This window comes from Cyphomyrmex costatus, unplaced genomic scaffold (genome assembly GCF_001594065.2).
Source record: "Cyphomyrmex costatus isolate MS0001 unplaced genomic scaffold, Ccosl1.0 scaffold160, whole genome shotgun sequence".
Classification (NCBI taxonomy): domain Eukaryota; kingdom Metazoa; phylum Arthropoda; class Insecta; order Hymenoptera; family Formicidae; genus Cyphomyrmex; species Cyphomyrmex costatus.
This window is the reverse complement of record NW_017275610.1, coordinates 655213-678703: the sequence shown is the minus strand read 5'-3', so window position 1 is coordinate 678703 and position 23491 is coordinate 655213. Positions and strand designations below refer to the sequence as shown.

General features: G+C 34.0%; 1 protein-coding gene across 1 annotated transcript in view; it reads left to right on the top strand.

Annotated features, from left to right (window-relative positions):
• LOC108771541 (interleukin-1 receptor accessory protein-like 1) overlaps window positions 1-23491 on the top strand; it is a 47262-nt gene that overhangs the window by 22533 nt on the left and 1238 nt on the right. The window contains exons 3-5 of the mRNA XM_018536856.1: window positions 8761-8894; window positions 9804-9968; window positions 16492-16629. Coding sequence (XP_018392358.1) covers window positions 8761-8894; window positions 9804-9968; window positions 16492-16629 — 437 coding nt within the window. The remainder of the gene's footprint in view (window positions 1-8760; window positions 8895-9803; window positions 9969-16491; window positions 16630-23491) is intronic.

The window sequence follows — 23491 nt, the reverse complement described above, 5'->3', positions numbered from 1 at the left end:
TAATTATTATAAAATGTTATATATATATATATATATATACTCCACATATATATGTATATAAAGTATATAATTTATTTTTAATGTATGTTAAAAATAAATAAAAGAAATTTAGAGAGTAGAATTTTCATTTAAATAATGAATTCATGCGTATAATTTTTAAAAAACTTTTTATTATGCTATGTCTCTTTAATAAAAGAAGAATTTTTAATATTATTAAATACTAAAAGTATATGGATTTTATAATTAAACAGAGTAGAATTTCCATTTAGATAATGAATATACATATAATTAAAAAATGTATTTTTTTATTATATTACGTCTTTTTCTTAATTAGATAGTTTATTAAAACATTATTTCAAATTATATTCACTGTCAAACGAAAAATTCTATTCTGTCTATTTAAAAATCCATACACAAAAAGAACGATTTTGATGAAGTATTTAAAAATTTAGCTGTATAGATCTAAAAATAATTTTATTAGATTATCAAATAATTACGTTAAAATTTGCAAGCATGACGAGCAATGCTGCCAGAGGTTTCGATATAGCAACTAGCTTTAGAGTTCTACATAAATATTTTGGTAGTTCAACAAATTATTTTCACATCTGTATCTTGCTGAATTTTTAGATACTTCAGCAAAACCGTCTTTTCCGTGTATATTAATTTAATCTTTCAAAGTGTACAAAGGCCAGACGAGAGAAAAGAACTTTCGAAATTTAATTTCGGATTTTCTCATTCAAATCTCGAATCCGTTCTTTTCGGGATATAAATTATTGATACCTCTCTTTTCTGTACTTGCACGATTTCGCGGTCGGAATTCGTTATTCGTTTCGTGTATTGTCGCTATCCCCATCTCCTTCCCCCTCTCTGTCAATTCTTCCCCATCCCGCCGCGGCTCGTAGATTACACTCGTCGAACGAAACTATTTTTCTCTTCAATAGGACGAGATTATCGATTACTCGCAGCGAAAGCGCTGCGTAATCCGCCCGGAGGGGTGAGAGGGGAGGAAAAAAGCTCGCAAGCAACGCGAGATTCGACGCGTTAATGGCTGGAATAGGGTCAGAAAAGAGCGTGCCGCGGACGAGACAAAACGCGAGAGGGACGAAAAACAGGAGAGGCATTAACTTGCGATTCGTTATTTCGGGAAAAACAGCACAATCACAATGGCGATTTCTGGACACGCGACGAAAAAATCGACCAAACGATCGAGAATGAAAAGAATCACGGTGAATTCAATGATTTAATTGTTCCAGGGAGAAAGGAAAAAAAGCTTAATCCAGTAAATTCATTGCATTGAATTTCCCGGTTTAATTAAATAATCTTAACCAGAGATTACGTTAAAGGTTACGCGGGAGCGACGAAGAAATTGAAAATAGACGCGAGAAACTAAGAAAGCGCGTAAAATGTGGAAATTTAACGAATTAAAGCTTGAACTAAATATCTCGTTGGTCTGATTGCCTTTTCGGCATTGTTTTACCAATGTTCATTTAAACTCCAGCGAATAATCTCGCGATTGAACGTCGCTTAACTTCTCACTCGTCCGCAATCAATATCGATTCCTTTAATTCAAACTATTTCTCACAGATCATTGAAAATCAAGTATTTTGTTCTCAATTTTATTTCATCTAACTGGCTGGTGAATCAAAGAATTTTCATTATCCGGAGGAGTTTGTAGAGATCTCAAAAAATAGAGTTTATCACAATTATAATCACGAATTTGTTAGAATATTTGGAGAATTACGCAACAGGTTATATTCCAATGTATTATGTTGAGCCCGGCTCGATATTTTTTTCCTTTCAATACCACAATGGAGTTACGTAACAAATGTATTTGTTATATTAAGAAAAGAATTTGCGACTAAATGTTAAAAGTAAAATTATTATTTATTAATTAATATAATTAAAAACAACGTTACTTTTTAAATTTTTAGTAATTATTACCAGACGATTGATTATATTATTATATTTAATAATATTGTAGCGTTGAAAAATTTGTGCTAAATTTAACACATTTCACGTAACGATCGATCGGTTTACAATCGCGCGAATTAAATTAACGGCGACGTTTATCGGTTTGCATTTACTTTTCTCCCCAAGGTGCCGAGGACTTATGGGGATTCGAGCAGGGAATCGTTAATCGTAGAAATATCGTCGCGTGCCGCGTATCCGCGTGAATAATCGTTCCCACGGACGCGCTAATTCGTCACGCAACGCGTATCGCGTCCCGACGCGACGCGACTAATTTACTTTCGCACCTACCACGACCGCACAAATCGCACGTACTTTCCACGTGACAATTCCCTAGCGAACTTGACGCGCCGCTTATTTTTTATTTATGCCTCTTAAAATGGGCGGAGTACCGAGCCTTCATGACCAGCGACATTACCTTCTTCCGAGAAGTCGCGCTATTCAATTAAGACTGAATGTTTCCACCTTTCGATAAACTTCTGCTCACTCTCTTACTCTCTTACGTTCTCTTTTACTCTTTTGTTTATCCATTACATGAATTATCGCGTATAGTTTATCCGAAGATAAGATGTAACAACCGGCCTTTAATTGCTATCGCAACTGCATTTGATTACGTTTGGACTACATTTATGAGCAATGCATGTAAAGAGATATCCGCTCGATTAAGAGAAGGAGGTAGAAAAAAACAAAAAATTATGTTTATCTGCTTGTTCAAAATTGTTGATGTATTATGTAACGATTCGTAAGTAAAAGTTATCGAGTTCTTATTAGACAGACTATGCTGTAAAATTGATAAAAACTCTCAAAAATGTCGACAATAATTAATAACGACGATAATTAGACGATTTATTAATACCCAGACAATACGCTGGATACCTATATAATACTTTGTGATGCCTTTGAAATATCCTTTAGACACGTATATCCCAAAAGACGTTCTTATGACATTTTAAACATGCATATTGTCTGTATATAAAAGCGTTCATTTATTTTAAAAGTTATGTCGGTCATACTTGTATTGCAAAGACTGTACGTCAAGGATAAAACGTGCTGAAATTGAGTACGAGTCGAACTCGATTCGAGAGCGTCGCGCCATTGAACGTGGCCCGCGCAATTTTCTATCGAGTAAAAATACTCGCTCCTAATGCACTTGCATCGAACAATCATTGTGACAATTGCTCCGACAATTGTCTGTTAATTGCGGGCGACCTGATCTCTAATGGGGAAACTGCACGTGTGACGTTATTGCGCGATGAGCACGTTGCATTATGGAATAAAGGAAGTTGTAAAAAGACTATTACGATAACGATCGTTAATAATAATAATTATTATGATATTTATTATAATAAATGATTCATCGTGTAATTATTTGCAACGTTACACATGTCACAATACATATCAATTAACGTTTAGTATTAACTTTAGTATTAAAGCGTAATGACATAATAGTATCTAATTACGTTATATACTGTTATGTACAATTAGGTATATTAATATAAAATCGATTTGCTGCTAAAAAATTTATTTTAAAAAACACGTGATTGTGTTCATTCTTTATATATTATTACTTTATTCTGTTTAATGATTTATTGGTTCTAATTATTTTAAGTCAAAAGTATTTTTATTATCGTAATTTTTATTTTAATTAAAAATCTGAAATGTGAAATAAACCGCTTTACAAATACGTAAAATTTTGTTTAATTCCTTGATAACAAGAAACAGATATTAAAAATTGTTTCAAAATCCTTCGCGGACTTTTAATCACGACAAGATATTACATTATTAAATATTATAAAAATAGAATATAGGTCTTTTTTTTACACGAAACGATATACCTTATCTTTCGTTTTATAACACTTTTTATTTATACAAATGTAGCCCCCCGTCGAATAATTTAGTAGTTTTATTAACTTAAAATCTTGTGTATTAATTTTATGTTTTAGAAATAATAATTTTTAAAAGTATTAATGACGCATTTTAAGTGTTAAAAATTTATCTAAAATAAAGATCTTTTTTAAAAATCTGAAAAAATTCTTGAAAATATGTACATAGTATATAGAATATACCTATATTATAGAAAATACGGAAAAAATCCTGTAAAAAATTCATGTTTTAAAAAATTTTTTATACTTATAATTTTAACTACATGCAAAAAGAAGAAAAATTTCTTTAACTGCTTCCAGTATCTTAAATGTCGCAAGATATGTAATACTTATTTTATCTTCAATATTATATAATACGTTTTTCACTAATACATGTTTTCATAAGCGTTAAAAAAATTCCAAGTAGATTATTTTTAAATGGATCCTGACACTTGGAATGTGGCTAGTATAAAATTTCAAGTTAATATTTAGACTATATAAATATTAATAGGTAAGCATATTTAATTATTTAGTAAATTATCTTTTAGTCTTATAAACATCTTATCTGATCTAATAATTTATTATATATTGACATATTTTCGGTTACAGCGTTTCGATTCGATCGATCGATTATAGCATCGAGAGTTCGCGAGATAGACCGCGGTTCGACGTATGATCCCATCAATTGAAATAGTTTTAATCAATTTAACGGGCCGGAATTTATAGAGCATTCGCAGAATCGGATCACCCGCGTTAGCCGTGGCACTTTAATCGAATAAAAAGCCACCACAATACTTAGAACGGATAACCGATGGAGTCTTTACTGCCCCTTCGTCTCGATTGTTCTAAATTACCATTCTGAATCATCCATGTGATCGAGATCGTCCACTCGGCTCTGCAGATTTCAAAAGTTTCACGATTTTTTCTTTCTTCTTTATTTTTGAAGCTCTAAAAACGAATTACATAATAAATTACTAAAGATTCAAAGTTTTATCTGTACACAGAGAAATACGTACTGTTCGCAAATTACTTGTTGAACAATAATAATTACTTGTTTCAAGTATTTTTGAAGAGATATATACCGCAAATCTATTATAAGTTTATCACAAACATCAAGACTCAAAATATACTCTATGAATCCTAACAAGTTTAATACTTTTACAAGATTACTAAATTAAAACAAATTAAATTTTCTTATTATATATAACATATAAAAAGTTGCTTCTTTGGTCAATTTCATATTTTTTAAAAGAAAATTAAAAACTGTTTCGAATATAATTAATGTATTCAATCTTTTGAATGCATACCCTATTAATAAGTTTTTCTGAAATTTATAATAATTAATAAATATATCGAGTAATCAACAGAATGATATTTTTCTGTGTGTATACTTGAGTTGTCTGCTGGTAATATACCAACAAGAGATACGAACAAAATGCATTTTGATCATATCATTCCGAAGTTCAATTATCGTAATTGAATTCCTGGTTTTATCTCGATTACAATGTTTAATAGATTTAATAAGTGTCCGATCTGTACTTTTATGGATGAATCTATATCAAAATTCTAATTAGACTTTTTTCTAGTGTACAAATATAAAAATGGTGATAAAATAAAACTACTATTTTTATTTTTTAATTCAATTACCCTCAATTTCAATATACATATTTTTAAAACACACGGTGATTTTTCTGTAAAAAGTATCGTGAATTTTTGTCCTTAAAATACTTTAATTATTTGCTATACAAAAAGAACGATATTGCTCGAAATATCTAAAAATTTACTTGATACATATCTGAAAATAATTTTGTTAGACCATCAAAAAATAATTATGTACAAAAACAGAATGAGAAATGGCTGCAAGATATTTTGATATTCTAGCAACCAGTTTGACTGTACTACATAATTATTTTACTACATAATTATTTTAGTAGTTTAGCAAAATTATTTTCAGATCTGTATCTAATTAAATTTTTAGACACTTCACAGCAAAAACATTTTTTCCGTGTACAGTCCTGACTTTCCTCCAGTGAATTCTCAAAATTGAGGTGCTATTTGCATGGAAAAAATGTACCATAATGAAGAAATGGTTTCTGCAATGTTAAATCATATTAAGATAAAAAATTTAGAATATTATTTTAGTAATAAAAAATTATTCCAAAAATTATAATATTAAAGCGAAGGATAATTATATTGATAATTATTTTGAAGAATTAAAACTGTTGTTTTATTTTATCACCTTTTTTAAATATTGGACCGGAACTCTTTTCTGGACTATTACCATATACGTAACTCAGTGACGCGGAATTATACGGGATGCATTCGTTACGCGTCCTGGATTCGAGTTGGATCCGGCGATCCGCAGAATACGACTCGCTTCGTCTCACTTCAACGTTATCGATTGTACCACTTTGTGGGTATCGCGATTTATTCGATAAAGCGCGTCTAGCAAATTGCGGAGAAAGCGACACCAGTCAGTGTGCACGATCCTCACAAATGTGATCGCGAGCTCGCAAACATCCGGCGTGTCCCGATCCCGTTGAATATCGGCCAGTGAAGGGAAGGTGATGCGAAACGAGCGGCTAAAGGGTGAAGGCCGCCGAGTTTTCGGTCGGCTCGCCCTTTGCGGATTGTATAGATCGGCTCAAATCGAGCGGGAATCGCGTTTTAATTAATAAACGATGGACATACGCGCTGGAATCTGCTTTCAGACCAAAATTGGGGAAAAAATGGATTCGTTGTCCGCGAGAAATAATAGCGGTGAGCAGTGAAAGTCAATATTTTTGAATATCGATGGACTGTATACGTATCTCGTAGCTATCGTTACATACAGAGATCTGTTGAAAAAAAATCCGAAAGATTTATACGCTGAACTCGTTTCTCTCTCTTTCTCTTTCGGCGTTAACGTGAGATCTTTTGAACGTGGAATTTTTGTACTGTAACGCGCGCCGTATGGCCTCGTGAGCTGTGGAACGATGTTTGGGAGATGTTTCCCAATTTTTCGCGTTTTCACGAATTCGCGAGAACTCGAAAAATTGTAGATACCTCGTGAAAACTGGAGTATCTCGTGAAAGTTTGGACAATCCGGGTTTCTTTTATTACACGCGAGCGTTTCGTAAAAATAAAATCTCATACTTGCACGTTGCAATATCCGAGATTATCTATTAATTGTTCAATTATACATTTAATTAATTCTCTGTCTTTCTCTCTTTCTCCCTTTTTTAAATTTGTATTATGTTATATTTAAGTCTTTTGTTGTCATTTTTTTCTATATTATTTTTTATGTTTTTATTTTTAAATTCTTAATATTTTGTATATGTTGATTGCTATGTATTGTTTTTAGTGCTTAAGAAGATACAATTCTAGAGCGTTTAATAAATAATAGTCTCTTTTTTCTCTCTTATTCTTTTTCATGCTTAGTACATCATACATTTATCCTTTATTTTGTAAATATTTTTATTTCATGTTATTTTACTTATATTCTGTTTGTTTTTTCGATATCTTCATTTTGCAATTTTTTTTCTTTCGTTATTTTATACATATTCTTCTTGTTTTTCCATTTTTATCACTTTATTTATGTATTCTGCAATTCTTAACTCATTTTTATAACTTTATGTTTGTTCTTAGAGGGGTTGCCCTAAGACACTCATAAATTCTCTCTCTCTCTCTCTCTCTCTCTCTCTCTCTCTCCTTTGACATTTTTTATGAAATTCGCCTGTTTCCATCAGGCGCCGTGCTTCTCGCTTCGTCTTCCCCTATTCCAAAACGTCGAATTTATTTGTTTGTCGCATCCATGTTTCGCCTTTGTTTCGCCGCGGGCGAGACGGGCGGACGATCCGATGAATGAAATTACGCGGTGAGAATTAATTGTGCGGGTAAGAGTCGTTGCTAAACCGGCGCGGCTGTGCTCGTAATTAAATTAGCACGGCGAAATGTTTCGTGCGTTAAACAATTGTGTAACCGGCGGGCAGCCGACGGGTGGACGGCGGTGAACCTCGCACTCTTTCGCGGCTTTCGTTGCACCGCGAATTGTCGAATGAAATGCAGACCTTTGCTTTTTTATTTCGCGCTGCAGGGAGGGGGTCGTCCATTCGGACGACAACCAGTCGAAAAAAAAAAGAACAAGTGCCACGCGACACGAAGCACACACGTTTCAATGCATGCCAGATTGCAAAACTCGAATAGAGAAAAAAGCGCAATAATGTCGTATATCCTTTTTTCGAACTGCGATATCCGTGCGAGATGTAATCAAAGATTTGAAAAACTCAGGATGTGTTCAACACCGGCATTCAACTCGCATAGTGCAATTTAAACGTCTATGACAAACTTTTTTTAAAGTTTTTAATAAATTGGGAAACAGATCATGTGTTTTATTTTTCTTTCTATATACACTAATAGATCGCCAGGGAGGTTTCTGAACTATTACAAGAATCTTTGGATCATTAGAGTCTTTGGAGATTTGGAGACGATTTTCTTTTTGTTAAAGCTTTGTCCGTTGTGACCGCTTTATTCTTATTATTAAATATATTAGCAATTAAATTTTCGAAGAAATTTTTGAGTTTAATTAAGATTAATTGAAAATCGAGGACTGGATGTAACGATTTCCTTCGATGCAAAAATACTTCCAGTTTAAAGTTTTTAACAAAAATAACAGTCCAAAGACTCTCGGTATTAAAGTTTTTAAAGTTTTCTGAGTCCGAAGAGACCTGAAGTTTTTAAACAATTGATCAACATTAAGATTAATGGGATACAACATAAACACATATTAAAATTTTCTTTAGATCTCTCATGCACTGCAGATATCTCTTCTTTTTTCTTAAAGAATTTTTATTTTTCTTTGGGAAATTCTCTCTTAGAGGTAATATCTCCTTTCTTTTTTACGTGCAGTTATTAAATTCCATTATTAATTTACCCGCGTTTCTGTTTGCAGGGAGAACGATCAAATAATCGGTTCTTACTTGGAAATCGAGGACGTCACTCTCGAGGATTACGGCGAGTACAAATGCGAAGTCAGCAACGGCGTCGACGAGGAGATCACATTGGCTGCTCACGTGTACCGACAAGGTCCGAAAAACCATCCGAAATCTCTCATCGACTCATTCCTATTATCGTAAAACTACGATTTGAGTGAAAACAGGATAGAGAATAATTTTATAACATTGATTTATTTTATTTCAACATTTAATTCAATATTTCTAGTTTATGCATACGCGAATGTATCACTGAACGTTAATTTTTGGTATTTTTAATTTAATAATAATTATTTTATTTTTGAATTTAATGCATTGAAATCTTAAAAGCTTTTTATGCGAATCAGATTTGAAATACACCGGATTAAATAATTCGGCTTGTTATTTACCGGCTGCAATTGTTAATTATGATTCGACGCAAAACGTATTCAATCAATCTAGATAGCTTTATTATAAAAACAGCGTCGGATTCATTTTAATAATTAGTGGAAATATCCGGAAAACATATCGGCCACACATACACACACAACTAATAAACCACGCGCATCAGTAATTTACTTTATGGGTTTTAATTATTATGACAAATTAGTTTCGTGGACAAATTGCTGCACCACCATGATAAAATCTTGTTTTTAAATTGAACTCAGATTTAATTTATCATAAAATTTAATATCGCGTATATTTATACTTTATTGCTACCTGATATTATTCTACGATGGGGAAAGGAAATAATATCTTTTTTATATTTGCACGGTAATCTGTATTTGTATTTTTTTTTTTATCAAAGTTAAAACATTTTGGGATTAAACTGAGTTATTAAGATTTATTTAATCAAACATTTTCAATGTTTGATTAAATTTATTTAACACTCCAAATTATCTCTTTTTTCGAATCATGTTACTTTTTATTTTATTATTGTATATACACTGTTGCATGTTTTTATTACTTTATGTTTTTTTTTAATACAACATCAACATCTCAAGATTTTTTTTTTTATTCACAGAGCCACAATTCGTATTAAGCCTTCCGAATGGGTCTTGGCGGAAGTCTCTTCTGCTGGCAGTCCTCGTCCTTGTGCTGTTACTATCAGCTGGCGCATTTTACGCGCGTTGCTGGCTGCCACTTGCACTGTTTTGCAGAGACAAGTTCGGTCGCCTCGAGGAAAGCGGTGAGTTCACAAATCATAAATAACTTCTCCGGCGCGATCCTCCGCCACTCAGCGATTGCAATAAGAAATCCTCGAGCTGCAGATATCTTGGAATTCCGTGAAAATTTGGAGATCGAAGCTTGAAGATCTGTAAATCCCAGAACTCCACTCGTACTTCCCAACAGTTTAAAGATTCCATAAAGTCAAGGATGTGGCGTTCAACTTTTCAAGCTTGATCTTTCTTAGTCTCCTGAGAATTCTCATTTTATTCTCGAGAGTATTCTAAAACGCAAGAGTCTTACAATTTAAAAATAAAAATACATTTTCACGGAATAGAGAAATTCACCTCCCCGAAATTCCCAAAAATCTTCCAGAAAGCGCCAAGGACCAGAATTTAATTTTCTTCGGTTAAGACTTACGTTCCTAGGCTTCCCTAATTTAGAGGCTAAAACGAAATCTCGTTGTCTAAAGACAAGGATACGGCTTGACATAAAATTCGAAGTTGCATGGATCGCGAGGATTTTTCCCTAATCCCAAGACTAAGGGGATCCTGATGGACCAAAGATCCTCACTTCATCCTCTTTATCCTTCTCGCTGGTCCGCCTTTTTTGCGACTACAAATTCGCCACGGCATGGAGGATGAGGAGAGAGGGGGAGGATGCTGTCTAGGTAATTATCAGCGACGCTTTTTCGTCCACTTAATTGCAACTCTTAATTACCGTGAAAAGTACCGCCAGACTCCGGCAAGGAAATTAAAGTGGCTGTTCCTTGATCTTTTTTTTTTCCTATTTTCTACCTCTCCTCCTCACGCTGATCGCCGTCTTAATCCTTCCAGCTCTCTTTTCTTCTCGTTCCCATCCCCATCTCGTCGTTTCCTCAATTTGTTTAAATAATATGCTGATAGCGGCGCAAGCCCCGTGGGAATCCACTCCCAGGCTTTCGTATTTCAAGATCCCTTTAGGTTTCATTCCCTTGTTTCCCCAACTGCATCGTCTCGGGGTCTTATGTATTGCAAATTGAAAGAGGTGAGTTTTTTATGGAATTGCTTATCTTAAAAGTGCACGAGACCCGAGAGGATAATCTTGTAGGTGAGAAAACGAAATAGCCTTTGTTTCGCAGCTGTATAATTTCAGCGTGCCGTCTCTAGCACACACAATAACAGAGTGAGAATGAGAAATTAAATCATAATAACGAAAATTCATAAAAATTCGTCTAAAAACAGAAATGCGAGAAAATTGAAAATCCTGATTCTGGAAAATCGAATTATAGTTGTTGGTTTTTCTTGTTGGTATAATCTTAGGAATCTAGAATTTTAGATTGAGTTACGAAGTCGTGATTCTGAAGTATTCTGAATTTTTTTCAAAGCAGCCAATGAGAATTCCACGAGATAGGAATCCGGGAACGAGGATTTTCCAAGAAAAGTCTTTCGAAAGTAGAAAATTCCGCCAAATTTTAATCCTTTTAAGAGCAAGGAAGGGAGGAGAAGAAGAGAGGAAAAGGAAAATTTTCACAGGCACAAAAGACGACGGCGATGTCGTTTTATTCTTGCAAGGACATTCTCCAGCAGAAGAGCTCGCGTAAATAGGAGCCTCGATCTAGTTGAGGCTTAATGAGCTGCGTCCTCCCTTCTTTTTCTCCTTTTTTTTTGCCCCATCCCTCCGTTTCCTTCTTCTCCTTTTTACTCACCTAACCGATCGCACTTTAATTCTTCCCGCCCTTTCGCAATTTACTTAAGTAACGCTAATTCCGCCGGGGGCAGGAACTTTCAAAGGATTTTACGTGGTCTCTTCTCTCTCTCTCTCTCTCGGTGCCGCCGTTACCCAGGCGCTTCAATATTTCAGACACGCTGTAATATGAACGGTAAAACGATGTAACTCGTTACACCGAGGTTCTCTCTTTGCATATTACGTTTAACAATTATGGTGGGATTATTACTAGCGTTTAACCGTGCCTCACGATTAAAAATGACGGGGAGAGGTAGAGAATTAGTTCCTGTTCTTTAAGATTGAAAACAACAGGAATAAACATGTGAAAATGTATATGTTTTCTGATGAAACATATAATAAAGCTCGTTTATAAATTCTGCAGTTATGATAAAATGTTATGTACATTGTTACGTTGTCACATATCATTTAAAAATTTTGTGGAAAAAATTTTTAATATGTTTTTAAAATTTCAATGGAGAAATTGTATATCGCAAGGATCAACTTTAGTATATTAGTTTGACAATTATAATAGGATTAGTACTGACGTTTATCATGCTTTAAAAATAATGAAGTAGATAGTATTTAATTCTTCTATCTTTTCAGAATAGAAACAATAAGAATGAATGTGCGCATACAGAAAGAACATCAGTTTGATGATCTTGACATATGTTGTCAAAGTTTATTCGTGGAGGGAATATCTACAGTATGCCCAAATTCTACACTAGTTATAATAAAATGTCATATTAACCATTTGTTATTCTAAATCTGTAGGAAAAAAATTTTTAACACAGTTTTCGCGGTTTTCCTGTGGAAAAATCGAGTCTTGCAAGAGACTTCTGTCTTTGCATATTAGTTTAACAATTACGATAGGATTATTACTGACGTTTAATCATATTTTAATTAAAAATAATGAGGTGGAAGAGATTCAATCTCTGTTTTTTCAGTGCGAAAGTAATAGGAAGAAATGCGCAGAAACGTATTTAATTACGGAGAGAATATATAATGCGTTGAAATTTTGCACTAGTTATGATAAAATGTTTTATTAACCACTTGTCATATATCATTCGAAATTTGTGGAAATTTTTCACACAGTTTTCAGAATTTCGGATTATTTGTGAAAAAATCGAATCCCGTAAGGATCTCTTTTGATATCAATAGTTCAACAATTATGATATAATTATTGCCATGGCGTATATAATCATGCTTTACGAATAAATATGATGAAATAAAAAATACTCAGATATTGTTCTTTTAATTAAAAAGACAAAAATATTATAAGTATGTAAAAAATTATTTATTTACGAAAGAACACACATTTAAAGCGCGTCTAGTACATTCTACGGTTACCATATAAAATGCCATATTAACCACATTGCTACATATTATTGTACAATAAATTCGTGGAAAAAATTATTTTATAATTTTCAGAATGTCCGACTATCTTTAGAAAAATCAAAATATATCACGAAATTTCATCTCGGCTTTTTAAATAAATTTACGAATTTGTCGGGCTTTTCTCGTACAAAGTTCTCATCCTAGCTCTCTGTTCGGATTTTCTTCGGTTTCCATTCTAAAATTTCAAATAAACGTCAGAGGATAAAGGCAACTAAAAAACATGCTCCGACCTAAATCTCCGAGACAGTTTCTCCCCCTCGACGTCGTTTATCCTCACGCGCCGACGAGGAGAGCAGCGTCGTCGAGCTGCAGCGTCGCGTCGGGCCCAATTACGGCCAGGCCAGCAATTTGCGGCATTAGCCATGCAACGAGATATCATTAGCCGGCCGGCTGCTCCGCGGTCGGTCCGACATAGATGATACCGTCGTGCCGAGGATCTCGCCGACCAAACCGGAGTAAACGAGCACGCCGCCGCGGATCGCGCTAATGGCGACGGGCGACGTCTCGCGCGCCATGCGTTCCGAGAATCCGCCGGTAATCGTCGTAATTTTCTCTCTCCGCGTCCACGTATAAGGCGGCGATGTCGTGGGACATTTGTTCGTTCGTGAGAAATCGAGCGCAACAACGCGACGTTTCCGTCGGCTGAGATACTTTCACGAGGAGGGAAGAGAGAGACCCACTGTGCGAGTCTCTTCGATTCGGTTAGTTCACCGACTATAAGAAAAGTATATAAAATTACATAGCAAGTGCAAACATTACGCGGTTTACAACGCAAATGTTGTAGGTACAGAAAGAACGGTTTTGCTGAAGTATCTAAAAATTTAACTGAATGTAAATCTGAAAATAATTTTATTGGACTATCAAAATAATTATATGAGATGTTCAAGTTGGTTACTGGAATGTCAAAACTTTTTGCAGCATTGCTCGTCGTGCTTGAATTTTCTACATAATTATTTTGGTAGTTCAACAAAATTATTTTCAGATCTGTATCCAACTAATTTTTTAAATACAAGCGTAATTTTTTTGTGTATGCTTTTATAAAAAAGTATACGACTTTTATAATTGTCGTTTGTATCATTTTACATACCTTCTTAAATGTAAAATTTAATGGACAACTATAAAAATCACGCAATTTACAACAGAAATGTTCTAAATATGTTTTCATCAAAGATATAATAACAGCAATAAACTTGTAATACATATGATTGATGTGATATTTTTAACGCGACAGAATTTTGACATGCTTAATATACTTTTTTGCAAATAAATATACCTATATACATTCATATTCCTACATATATCAAAAAATTTTCAATCAAGAAGACAAAACTTAATTCTTTCATGTTTTTCCGTTATTTTTTATTATAAAATATGATTAAATAATTAAACGACGATACGATGGTCTATCTGCTGTATTAGATGAAAATAACACATATTTTATATTTTGGTCATTTTGGACATTTTTAATAATCCAATGTCGATTTTTATAAATATCTTTTGAATAATTTAATTCAGAATAGCAATCAGTAAAATAATAATAGTAATGAACAATAATTATAAATCTCCTTTGCGATAAATTGTCCCGAATACATTCATTTTAGTATTAAAAAATAAGTAAGAAAGAAATGATACAATCCTATATGAAGGAAAGAAACTAAAAATGTCCTTGGAAATATAATTGGTAAAAAAATACATCATGATCAATATGAATATCTGATATGATATCAATCGAATTATTTTTATGACGACAAAAAAAACTGTTTTAATCCACTTGCGGCATGAATATTTGAGAGCGAAATTTATCCGTTAAATATTTGTGTTGCGTTTCAAATTTAGATTTTCAAGCTGCACTTCATCAGTTACTCGAAAAACTTGTTACCTCGCGATATGAAATACGCATTATTGTTGCATATCAAAAAATCCCGCTAATTTCCTAAACATGCAAATTCCTCCATTAATTACAAAAATTAACGATACGTTAATTTTCCTTAACTTAACCAAATTTGATTAGTGCGACATATTTAGCAATTATTTCAACGATCTCGGTATCGATCGGGTCTTACAATTGTCGTCGTAGTTTTTACGCGTTCGTCATTTCCCTCCAAGACCTCTATATTTTGCGAACGTGCGATCCGATAAATAAACGTCAGAATTACGGTAAAACTAAGGGGCGACGTCGTAACCGATTTCCTTAACCGCCGTCGCCTCCCCCCTCTCTCCTCACGACCATCATATAAGCGTCGCCATTATGGCACACATTATTTACCTCTATGGGACATTTTGCGCGCATAATGGCGCACGGGCGATAACGATTTAATCTATTTCTCGAGTGAACGGTTACGCGCGGCTCCAGACTACGCGAAAATAAATTTCGAGTAAACGGAAGCGATAATGCGCGAATTATTACGCCCTCTTTCGACCCCCTATCTCCCGCCTCATCATTCTGTTCTACTTAAACTCGTTCTCGGATCGCACGCTTTACGCGGAGGTGCGCCAAATTTCTGTTTTATATTCATAAGAGACGCAAATCTTTCTCCTTCGGGAAGTTCAGTTCTCGTCCCTTATCGAAAAGCTATTTAATCTGTCCTAAAGTTTGTCCGATCTGCACTAAAACTCATAGTGGATCTGTCTTTCTAAAATTGTTCCATCGGATTTGAAAAATTCGATGTTCGATCCAGGATCAGACATCGATCTAAAAATTTCAATATTTGTTGTAATATGTATTTTGTGTTTTACGAGTTTATTAATTCAACCTTCAAATCTGTGAAAGAATTCAAACAACGGGAAATTTTTATGAATTTTATATTTTTATATGAATATATAAACTACGAAAATATAGCTTAAGACAGAGCTAGCAGATTTGTACAAAAAAAAACAATTTTACTGTTGAAAAATTTATTTAGATACAAATTTGAAAATAATTTTATTGGATCATCAAAATAATTACGTCAGAATTCGAGTAAGAATTTCAAGCTTGATGAGAAAGCTGCAAACGCGCGGTTTTTAACATTCTACATTAAGAGAATAACTATTTATTTTGTTGATATATATGAATAAGAAGAACTTTCTTATTTTTTTATTTAAAAATTATTCCGTGTCTAATCAAATTTTGATTAGAACAACACAATTTTTAAATGAAAGTTCTTGTTAGTTACGCATCGACAAAATATATAATTATACATTTCTCTCAGTGTAGCAAACGATTTGAAGTACTTATACCTTCAAACCCTCTTTAAGATCCTATAAAAATCATTTAGAAGAATTAAAAGAAAGGTAAACTGAGGGATACTGCGAACCATTTCTTTCATCTGTCCAAGAGCTGAACTAACTGTTACAACCCTGTTTGCTTCTCGTTTGGTTGGACCGCGTTTGATTCAGCTTGGTCCAGTTGACAGAGGGAAGAAGCACAAGTAATCACGAAACCACATGACTATGCATTGCAGACGGGAAGGAATGCGACGCCCTGGTGTGCTACCACGAGAAGGACTCGAGTTTGGTGATCGGTATCGTGATACCCACGCTGGAGTCTAGGCATCGGTACAAGTGTGCAGCGCTGGAGTTGTCTCAGCTGAATCACAATTGTAAGTACTCACGGCCACTACTAGCGTTAATTAGCGGCGACGACGACCCCTGTTTCTCCTCGGATAATTACGTAGTCGCAGCGACAGCTACGGTATACCCGCGGAATACGAGAGTGCCACTTCAGAAGGCACTTCAATCTCTCGAGTTATTCCTCAATTTTTCCCTCAATGATACTCACGGTATTTTCAAGAAATTTAGAAAAAAATGGTTTTATGGAAAAGAGGATTTTACTGGAATTTACTCTAAAAAAATCAATCAAAAGGCTCATCAATTAATTAAAAATTAAAATAATAAATAAGAGCGAAAGGAAGGTTCAAGACTATACTACAATAATAAATAAATACAAATTATTCATATTTGCTTATTACTGTAATTTATTTCAATTTCTAAAAATTTAGCTAAATATCATACAAATCTGAAAATAGTTTTGTTGAACCATCAACATATAATTAACTAAATTTTTAGATACTTCAGTAAAATCTTTCTTTTTGTGTTTCTTTAAATTAGTTTATATCTTTTGAAAAAAATCATCTCACTTCTAAAACCGCGATAAAGTCATTTACGCAAAGTTCCGAATTCACGCATTATCGAATTTTCACCGAAAATATTTTAAGAAAAAGAAAAAGAGAGAACGGAGTATCGAATGCGTTTCGTTCGCGACACCGAGTATATACAATTCAGTAGCAACGACACGAAAAAGATCCTTATCGTGTTACATAAGGAATGAGAACTCTTTTAAAAACAAAGAACGGAGAGACAAGGAGCAAGGAAAGAGAGAAAAGAGGGAGAAAGAGTAAAACAGGAACGTCGTGTGCTCGATGGGGCTCCCTACGGGTTTACTTTGCGGTGCATCCCGCAACGATGCAGCCCACATGCCGCGAATATAAGCGTGAGTGAAGGATACAGATATACGACGGGGGATAAGGCTGGAGAGGGTGGATATTCAAGGATGGTGAATGTAGACCACGAATTGCGGTTCGAAAAGTAACTTTACGTGGACGCGCAGCTTATGAATTAGAGCTAAATAAAAGCAGCCCTTCTCGTTTGGATCACGAGGCGGAAATTGGATTAGCCTTCCGGGATAATACAGCTAGGGATACTATCGATCGCGGTTTCGTCGAGAGATAAAGTAGGAGTTCGAGAGGTGCGTAATAACGACGTATACATTTTGTGCGCGGTTTAATTAAAAATTTAGGTATACAAATTAAGTCGAACATCGAATATGATGTACCGTGAGAAGAAGGATATTATGCGAAGAGGAAATTATCGTTATTTATATGCAATCGAATCAAATTAAACCATATAACGTTATTAAATAGTGAAGTGCAAACCACGATTGTGCCGTATATTTGAAGATTAGGTATTGTTCACATAATTGTAAGTTTATTTTTTTCATGTAAACAATATAAGCAATGTAAAATATGTAATTTATTACGAATTGGATAATAGAATACAGAAAGAAGTAATTAAGTTTTATGATTGTTAATATATGTGACTTTAATATTGATAAATAAAAATACATATATAGTGAAATTTGAAGATGAGGAAGTTTAGTGCACAATCCAGTGCAGTGACAAAAAAATAGACTTTGATGACCTATAAATTGTTTACATGAATGACATGTGAAACGTCATATTAGTTATGTTGTTACATTAACGGTCTTTAGAATTGAATATTGTTTACATAAATGACATGTGAAACATCATTTATAATATATATACATAAATATCATCGATTGTTTTATGTATTTTACGTATAAATGCACAACCTTAGTATAAATAATGTTACGAACAGGAGTATGATTGAAATTGAGAATTAAAAATGCAGAATGTTACATTCAGAAATGCAGAAAGTATCAAGATTTTTACCTTAATATAGAAATTTTAAAAATTCAATATTAATGTTAATTATTGCAATATAATATTTTAAATTTAAAAGCATTATGGAATTCCAATTGTCATTATTTGTACTCCCATAGGCAAATTATGAAAACATTCCGCAATAATGGCATCATGATCTGACAATTTTGCAACAATTGCGTTCAGATAATTTGCTGTAATAACAGTTTTGTCAGAATAATATTTCAAAATTATATTTGTCAAATATTAGATAAATCTAATTTGAGATGTAAATATTTTTAAATTAATTTTCTTTTAAGAGTATATAATAAATAAGATATTAGAAGTATATATTGAAAAAACAAATCGGGACAAGCTATGCATTATTCTTAAATGATAGACGAATACTTCTGATTGATTTATTATATATGCATCCCAAAAAGTTGTTCGACTTAAAAATTTTAAATTTAACCGTGATGAATGTATAATATTTCAATATTATATAATTTAGGAATAATTGTGCATTTTTACAAGCGTAATTATATTTTTAAAGTACAGTTAAAATATTTTTCTCAATTATTGGAAAATTTCTTTACGAATATAATATCGCAAATATACTATTAAAATGAAATTTAATTAAAATAGGTTATGAAACATTATCGAACCGAATCGCGGGATGCAAACAACGTAAAAGGAATTTAATTTAAATTTAAAATTTAGAGAGTGAGAGAGAATCATAGAATATTAGAGTTACTATATCAGAAATATCAAGTGTTAAAATGTATTTTAATGGTATGAACTAATATTAATCACTTTAATAAAATTTTTTTTTTAATTTAAAATCATTTCTTTCTTTTATTATTATAATTCTCTCTCTTTCAAGCTTTACAAAAATCGCGATATTTTTGCGCGAATCGTGTCTATTTTTCGAAATTTCTGGAATTACGTGAAAATATCCAATTACGCGTGCGTAGATTCTTAAACCGCAAAGGCACGCAATTGGATTGAATTTCGCGTTGGAATAGGGAAGCTAGCAAAATACGAGTAGTTCTCTCTCCTTTTGTTCTGCCACTGCCAGTCCAATTGTAGTATCGAAACCACGTGGTTAACAATGTAGGGCAATCTCTCTTTCTCTCCTTCCCTTCGTCTCTTTTTTTTGCTTCTCACGCGATGGCTCGACGATTTTGCTACCACGTGGTAGTGCACGGGCATTTGTTGGGGCAATTTATTTCAGTATAAAGAAGATTTGCAACCCGGCAGTTTGATCATGAAAGGATCGCCCGCCGCGGTCATGGGATCGTTATCCTCGTATACGGGAAGAAGAAGGGTGGTCCTCGCGGTATAATCGGAAGTGATGGGAACCCTATGGTGAATCGTGGGAATCACGGCAACTTGGCAAATTGAATTAGAAAGTTCGCTGCACTCTCGGCCGTGGAGTGTCTCGTTTGTCTCCGTGGTGGCAGTCGCAGTATCGAATTAGGCGCGCGGAGATCCCATGTGTACGACTACGATATATATTCGAGTCGCGAAGTTGGTGAGGAATAGACGTAGGTACCAGGAGATTGCGTAAATAGAAAGAAGTAGAACGCAGAGATACGCATATGGTAATATACATACAGAAATGGAGGTTTATATTCAAGAAATTTACGTGATCTAATTTTAAAGACATCTTAAGATCCGCCAGTTCACTATTTTTCCCTTTTATAATAATTTTTATCTGAAACATTTTTGCTTTAAACATTTGAAATATTCTAGTGGGTTAAAATGGATCACCCTGTACGTCTGGATTTAATTGTTAAATTTACTTACAAAGCAGACATGTTTCGTAAGAGATATTTTATTAAATAAAAAACTTACAGTTCGGTGTATGAACGCAAATAAGTCCCTTCGATTATCGAAAGAACCTGAAGTTACAAAATATTGCCATATGAAGCGAAGGAAAAGTCATCAAGACATCCAACACAAATTATTATACAGCCGGTAATTTTTACTAAGTAATTATTTAACTCGTCACTTCATCTTGAGTCAATCACTTTGTACAGAGTATATGCACTCTGTATACACATTGAATGTATTGCGAACGATTCAATCAGCTCCTAGCTCTCTCCCAGATTGCGCGCTTCGCTCTCAGACAACATTAGCAGGCTGATTACAATCGTCCGATTAGCCGACACGCTCGTTACCTTACTGCTTTAAGCCGATTGCACCGAGAGCATGAAGTGCGTTCCATCGTTCTCCAATAAGGTGCGCGATCAGGTAGCGTATAACATACACGGGTCAAACGCTGATTCCGCATCCCCGATCGTGTATATCGTGCACACACCTTGGCATACTGCGTGTACTCTGCTAATTACGATATCCCCATTACATGGCTTATGAATTTACGTCCGGCGCATGATGGCCGCCGTCAAGTTGCTTCGGGGTAGTGAAAGAGGTACCCCGGGGTTTAACACGTGAACTTCAGCAGAACGGCGATCCGGCTAGTCGACCGGCCCGACGTTTGATAGTCAATGAACAAAGTTCCGCTATCAAAGCGTTCAGGATTTCGCGTATCCGCAGGGGACTCGTGATTTTCTCCCGGTACGCGTCCTGAAGGGGCGCATACCTCGAAAAGTTTCACCTCCACGCTGTCCATGAGTGACGATGATGAGCCAATCAACCTTCGAAGCTCTGGGTCCTCTCTATCTGCGGTTCGATTAATCTCAACACTTACTACGGGATCTTCGTTGACCTCAGAAATTAGAATTTTGATGAAACTCGGAACGCGTACGCATTATACCCGATATTGGGTATAACCCCGTTCACGATCGAGTAACTCCATTCGCGAGTTTCTATCGTAATGGGGATTATTGTCATAGGTTACGTTAACTTGTTCCGCGGCGTAACGAAAGCTATAATTCATAAATCGGAAATAGCATTGACTGATCAAAGTCATAATGCGGTAAAGAGGTTAACTTATTGCGGCCTATTTCTTGCTTCATTTTGTGCATTAAATCTGTTGATTTAATGAAATGATTTTAAACAAAAATATTACGTTAAAAATTATATTTTCTCAACAAGGAGCGTATTTCAAATAAAATAATTGTTTCACTATCTAAATAGTTATGTTGAACACTCAAGTTAATACTAGAATGTCAAAACTTTTTGCAGTATAATTAGGTTCAGATCTATATAAAGTTAAATTTTTACACTCACAGAAAACATAATAGTAACAACTATTCAGGTTTTATATGTAGAATTAATGTACTCATTGTTAGTTAAATAAATATTTTATAGCTGCAATAAAATAGTTTATTCAACTATGAATGTTAATTCTATATACAAAATTTCTATAGTTGTTACTTCTATTGCTTTTTATCACTAGGTTTCTCTGAATATAGATATTTTAGTAAAGTTCTAAAGGATTTGGAAAAAAACGACCTTTTTATAATATCTTTCTAAAAAAAGTTTCTAAAAAAAAGCTCTAAAAATTGAATTTTTTTTCCTGAATTTTCTTAAAACTCGCGAGATAAAATTTGTATTCTTAAATTCTGGTTCGAATCTTTCAATACAGTATATTCATTTCCGTGTAAAAAAAATGCTGATATTTCGCGCAAAGACCAAATTATATTGTCTTCTTTCAAGAATCTCTCTTTAGTTGGATTTGCAAATGGATGAAACGCGTTTTCCAAAAATCTAGTTAGTTTTCGACAGCTGTCAGTCAGAGAGCAGCATTTTCTCAACAGTTTCTGATTTAATACCGATTTTAATCGAACTTCGTGCATTTGCACACATACAATACAAACCCGTGTGCGCACACACGCACATACCTCGTCTCTCCGTTTCATTCGGAGTTAACGAAGTTTCCCTGGAAACAACGGGCCGTAACGCCGGCATCTATTCGGTCGATCAGTTTTTGCTAAGCTCACACTCGCCTGTGCATCAAGGCCGGATATACACGGTGGCGCGCGGTAACTCATACATTATCCCGGGTGGCAGAGGGAACCCCCGGCTTTTTATTGCTCGCGCTATGCCACCGTGCTGGTTTGCTTTCACTTTATCGTCCGTGAAATCCAGCCGTCCGCTCTGCCAGCGAACAATATTTCCAGACTCCAGAGTACCTCCGGGAAAGAGTGTATACGTGCAAAATTCAACGCGACGCCCCGCCCGAGTTGACTCTGTAATCGGACACCGCGAACGTTCCATGGGGGATAAAAAAATACCGCGACACTGACGTTTCTAGCGAAAATTGAGATTTATCTGCGCGCTTTCCATAGTAATAGTACGATAACATGTGATTCTCAAATGTTTCATTATTGAAAATTACCAGGCAATCTCTTAACTTAGAGAAACTATACTTGAGTTGTACAAACAAAGAAAAACGATTCCTCTAAAGGATTTGAGATGATTTTCTTATTTATAAAAGTATTTTTTAAAAGATTGAAAATTGACATTTTTTTCCTCTAAATTTTTTTGAAGCTAACAAATTAAAACGTTTCTTCATAGTTTGGTTCTTTTAACGCGACACTGTTTCTTTTCATTTCTTAAAAAGGATTTAATTATTACATATAAAGATGTAAGATTAAAATTATAGAATTAGAATCGTTAGAAAATTATGATCATCTTAATTCTTAATACTAATTTGATTCTCTGATTTCTTCTGAAGCTCGTGAAATAAAATTTTTATTCTTAAATTCCCCCAGTTTAAATCTTTCAACGCAATTTTTCTTCAGTTCTTGAGAAAGATTTAATTGTATAAAAACGCAGGACTGGAATTTTCTGAAAGTCACGAATTAAAATTCTTGTTCTTCTAAATCCCAGTTTGAATCTTTTAACAAAATTTCTCTCGAGTTCTTATTATAGAAGTATCAAGCGGTCATTATTAATCGTTTCTATTTTTATATCAATATTATATTTCTTGTATTATATCATATATAAAAGACAAAATTTTAAAATGTTTTGATCTTTCAATAATTAATAATTAATACACTCTATAATGGTAAAGTATTTGGTTTTTTATTACTTTCTTTATTTTTATAGTAAT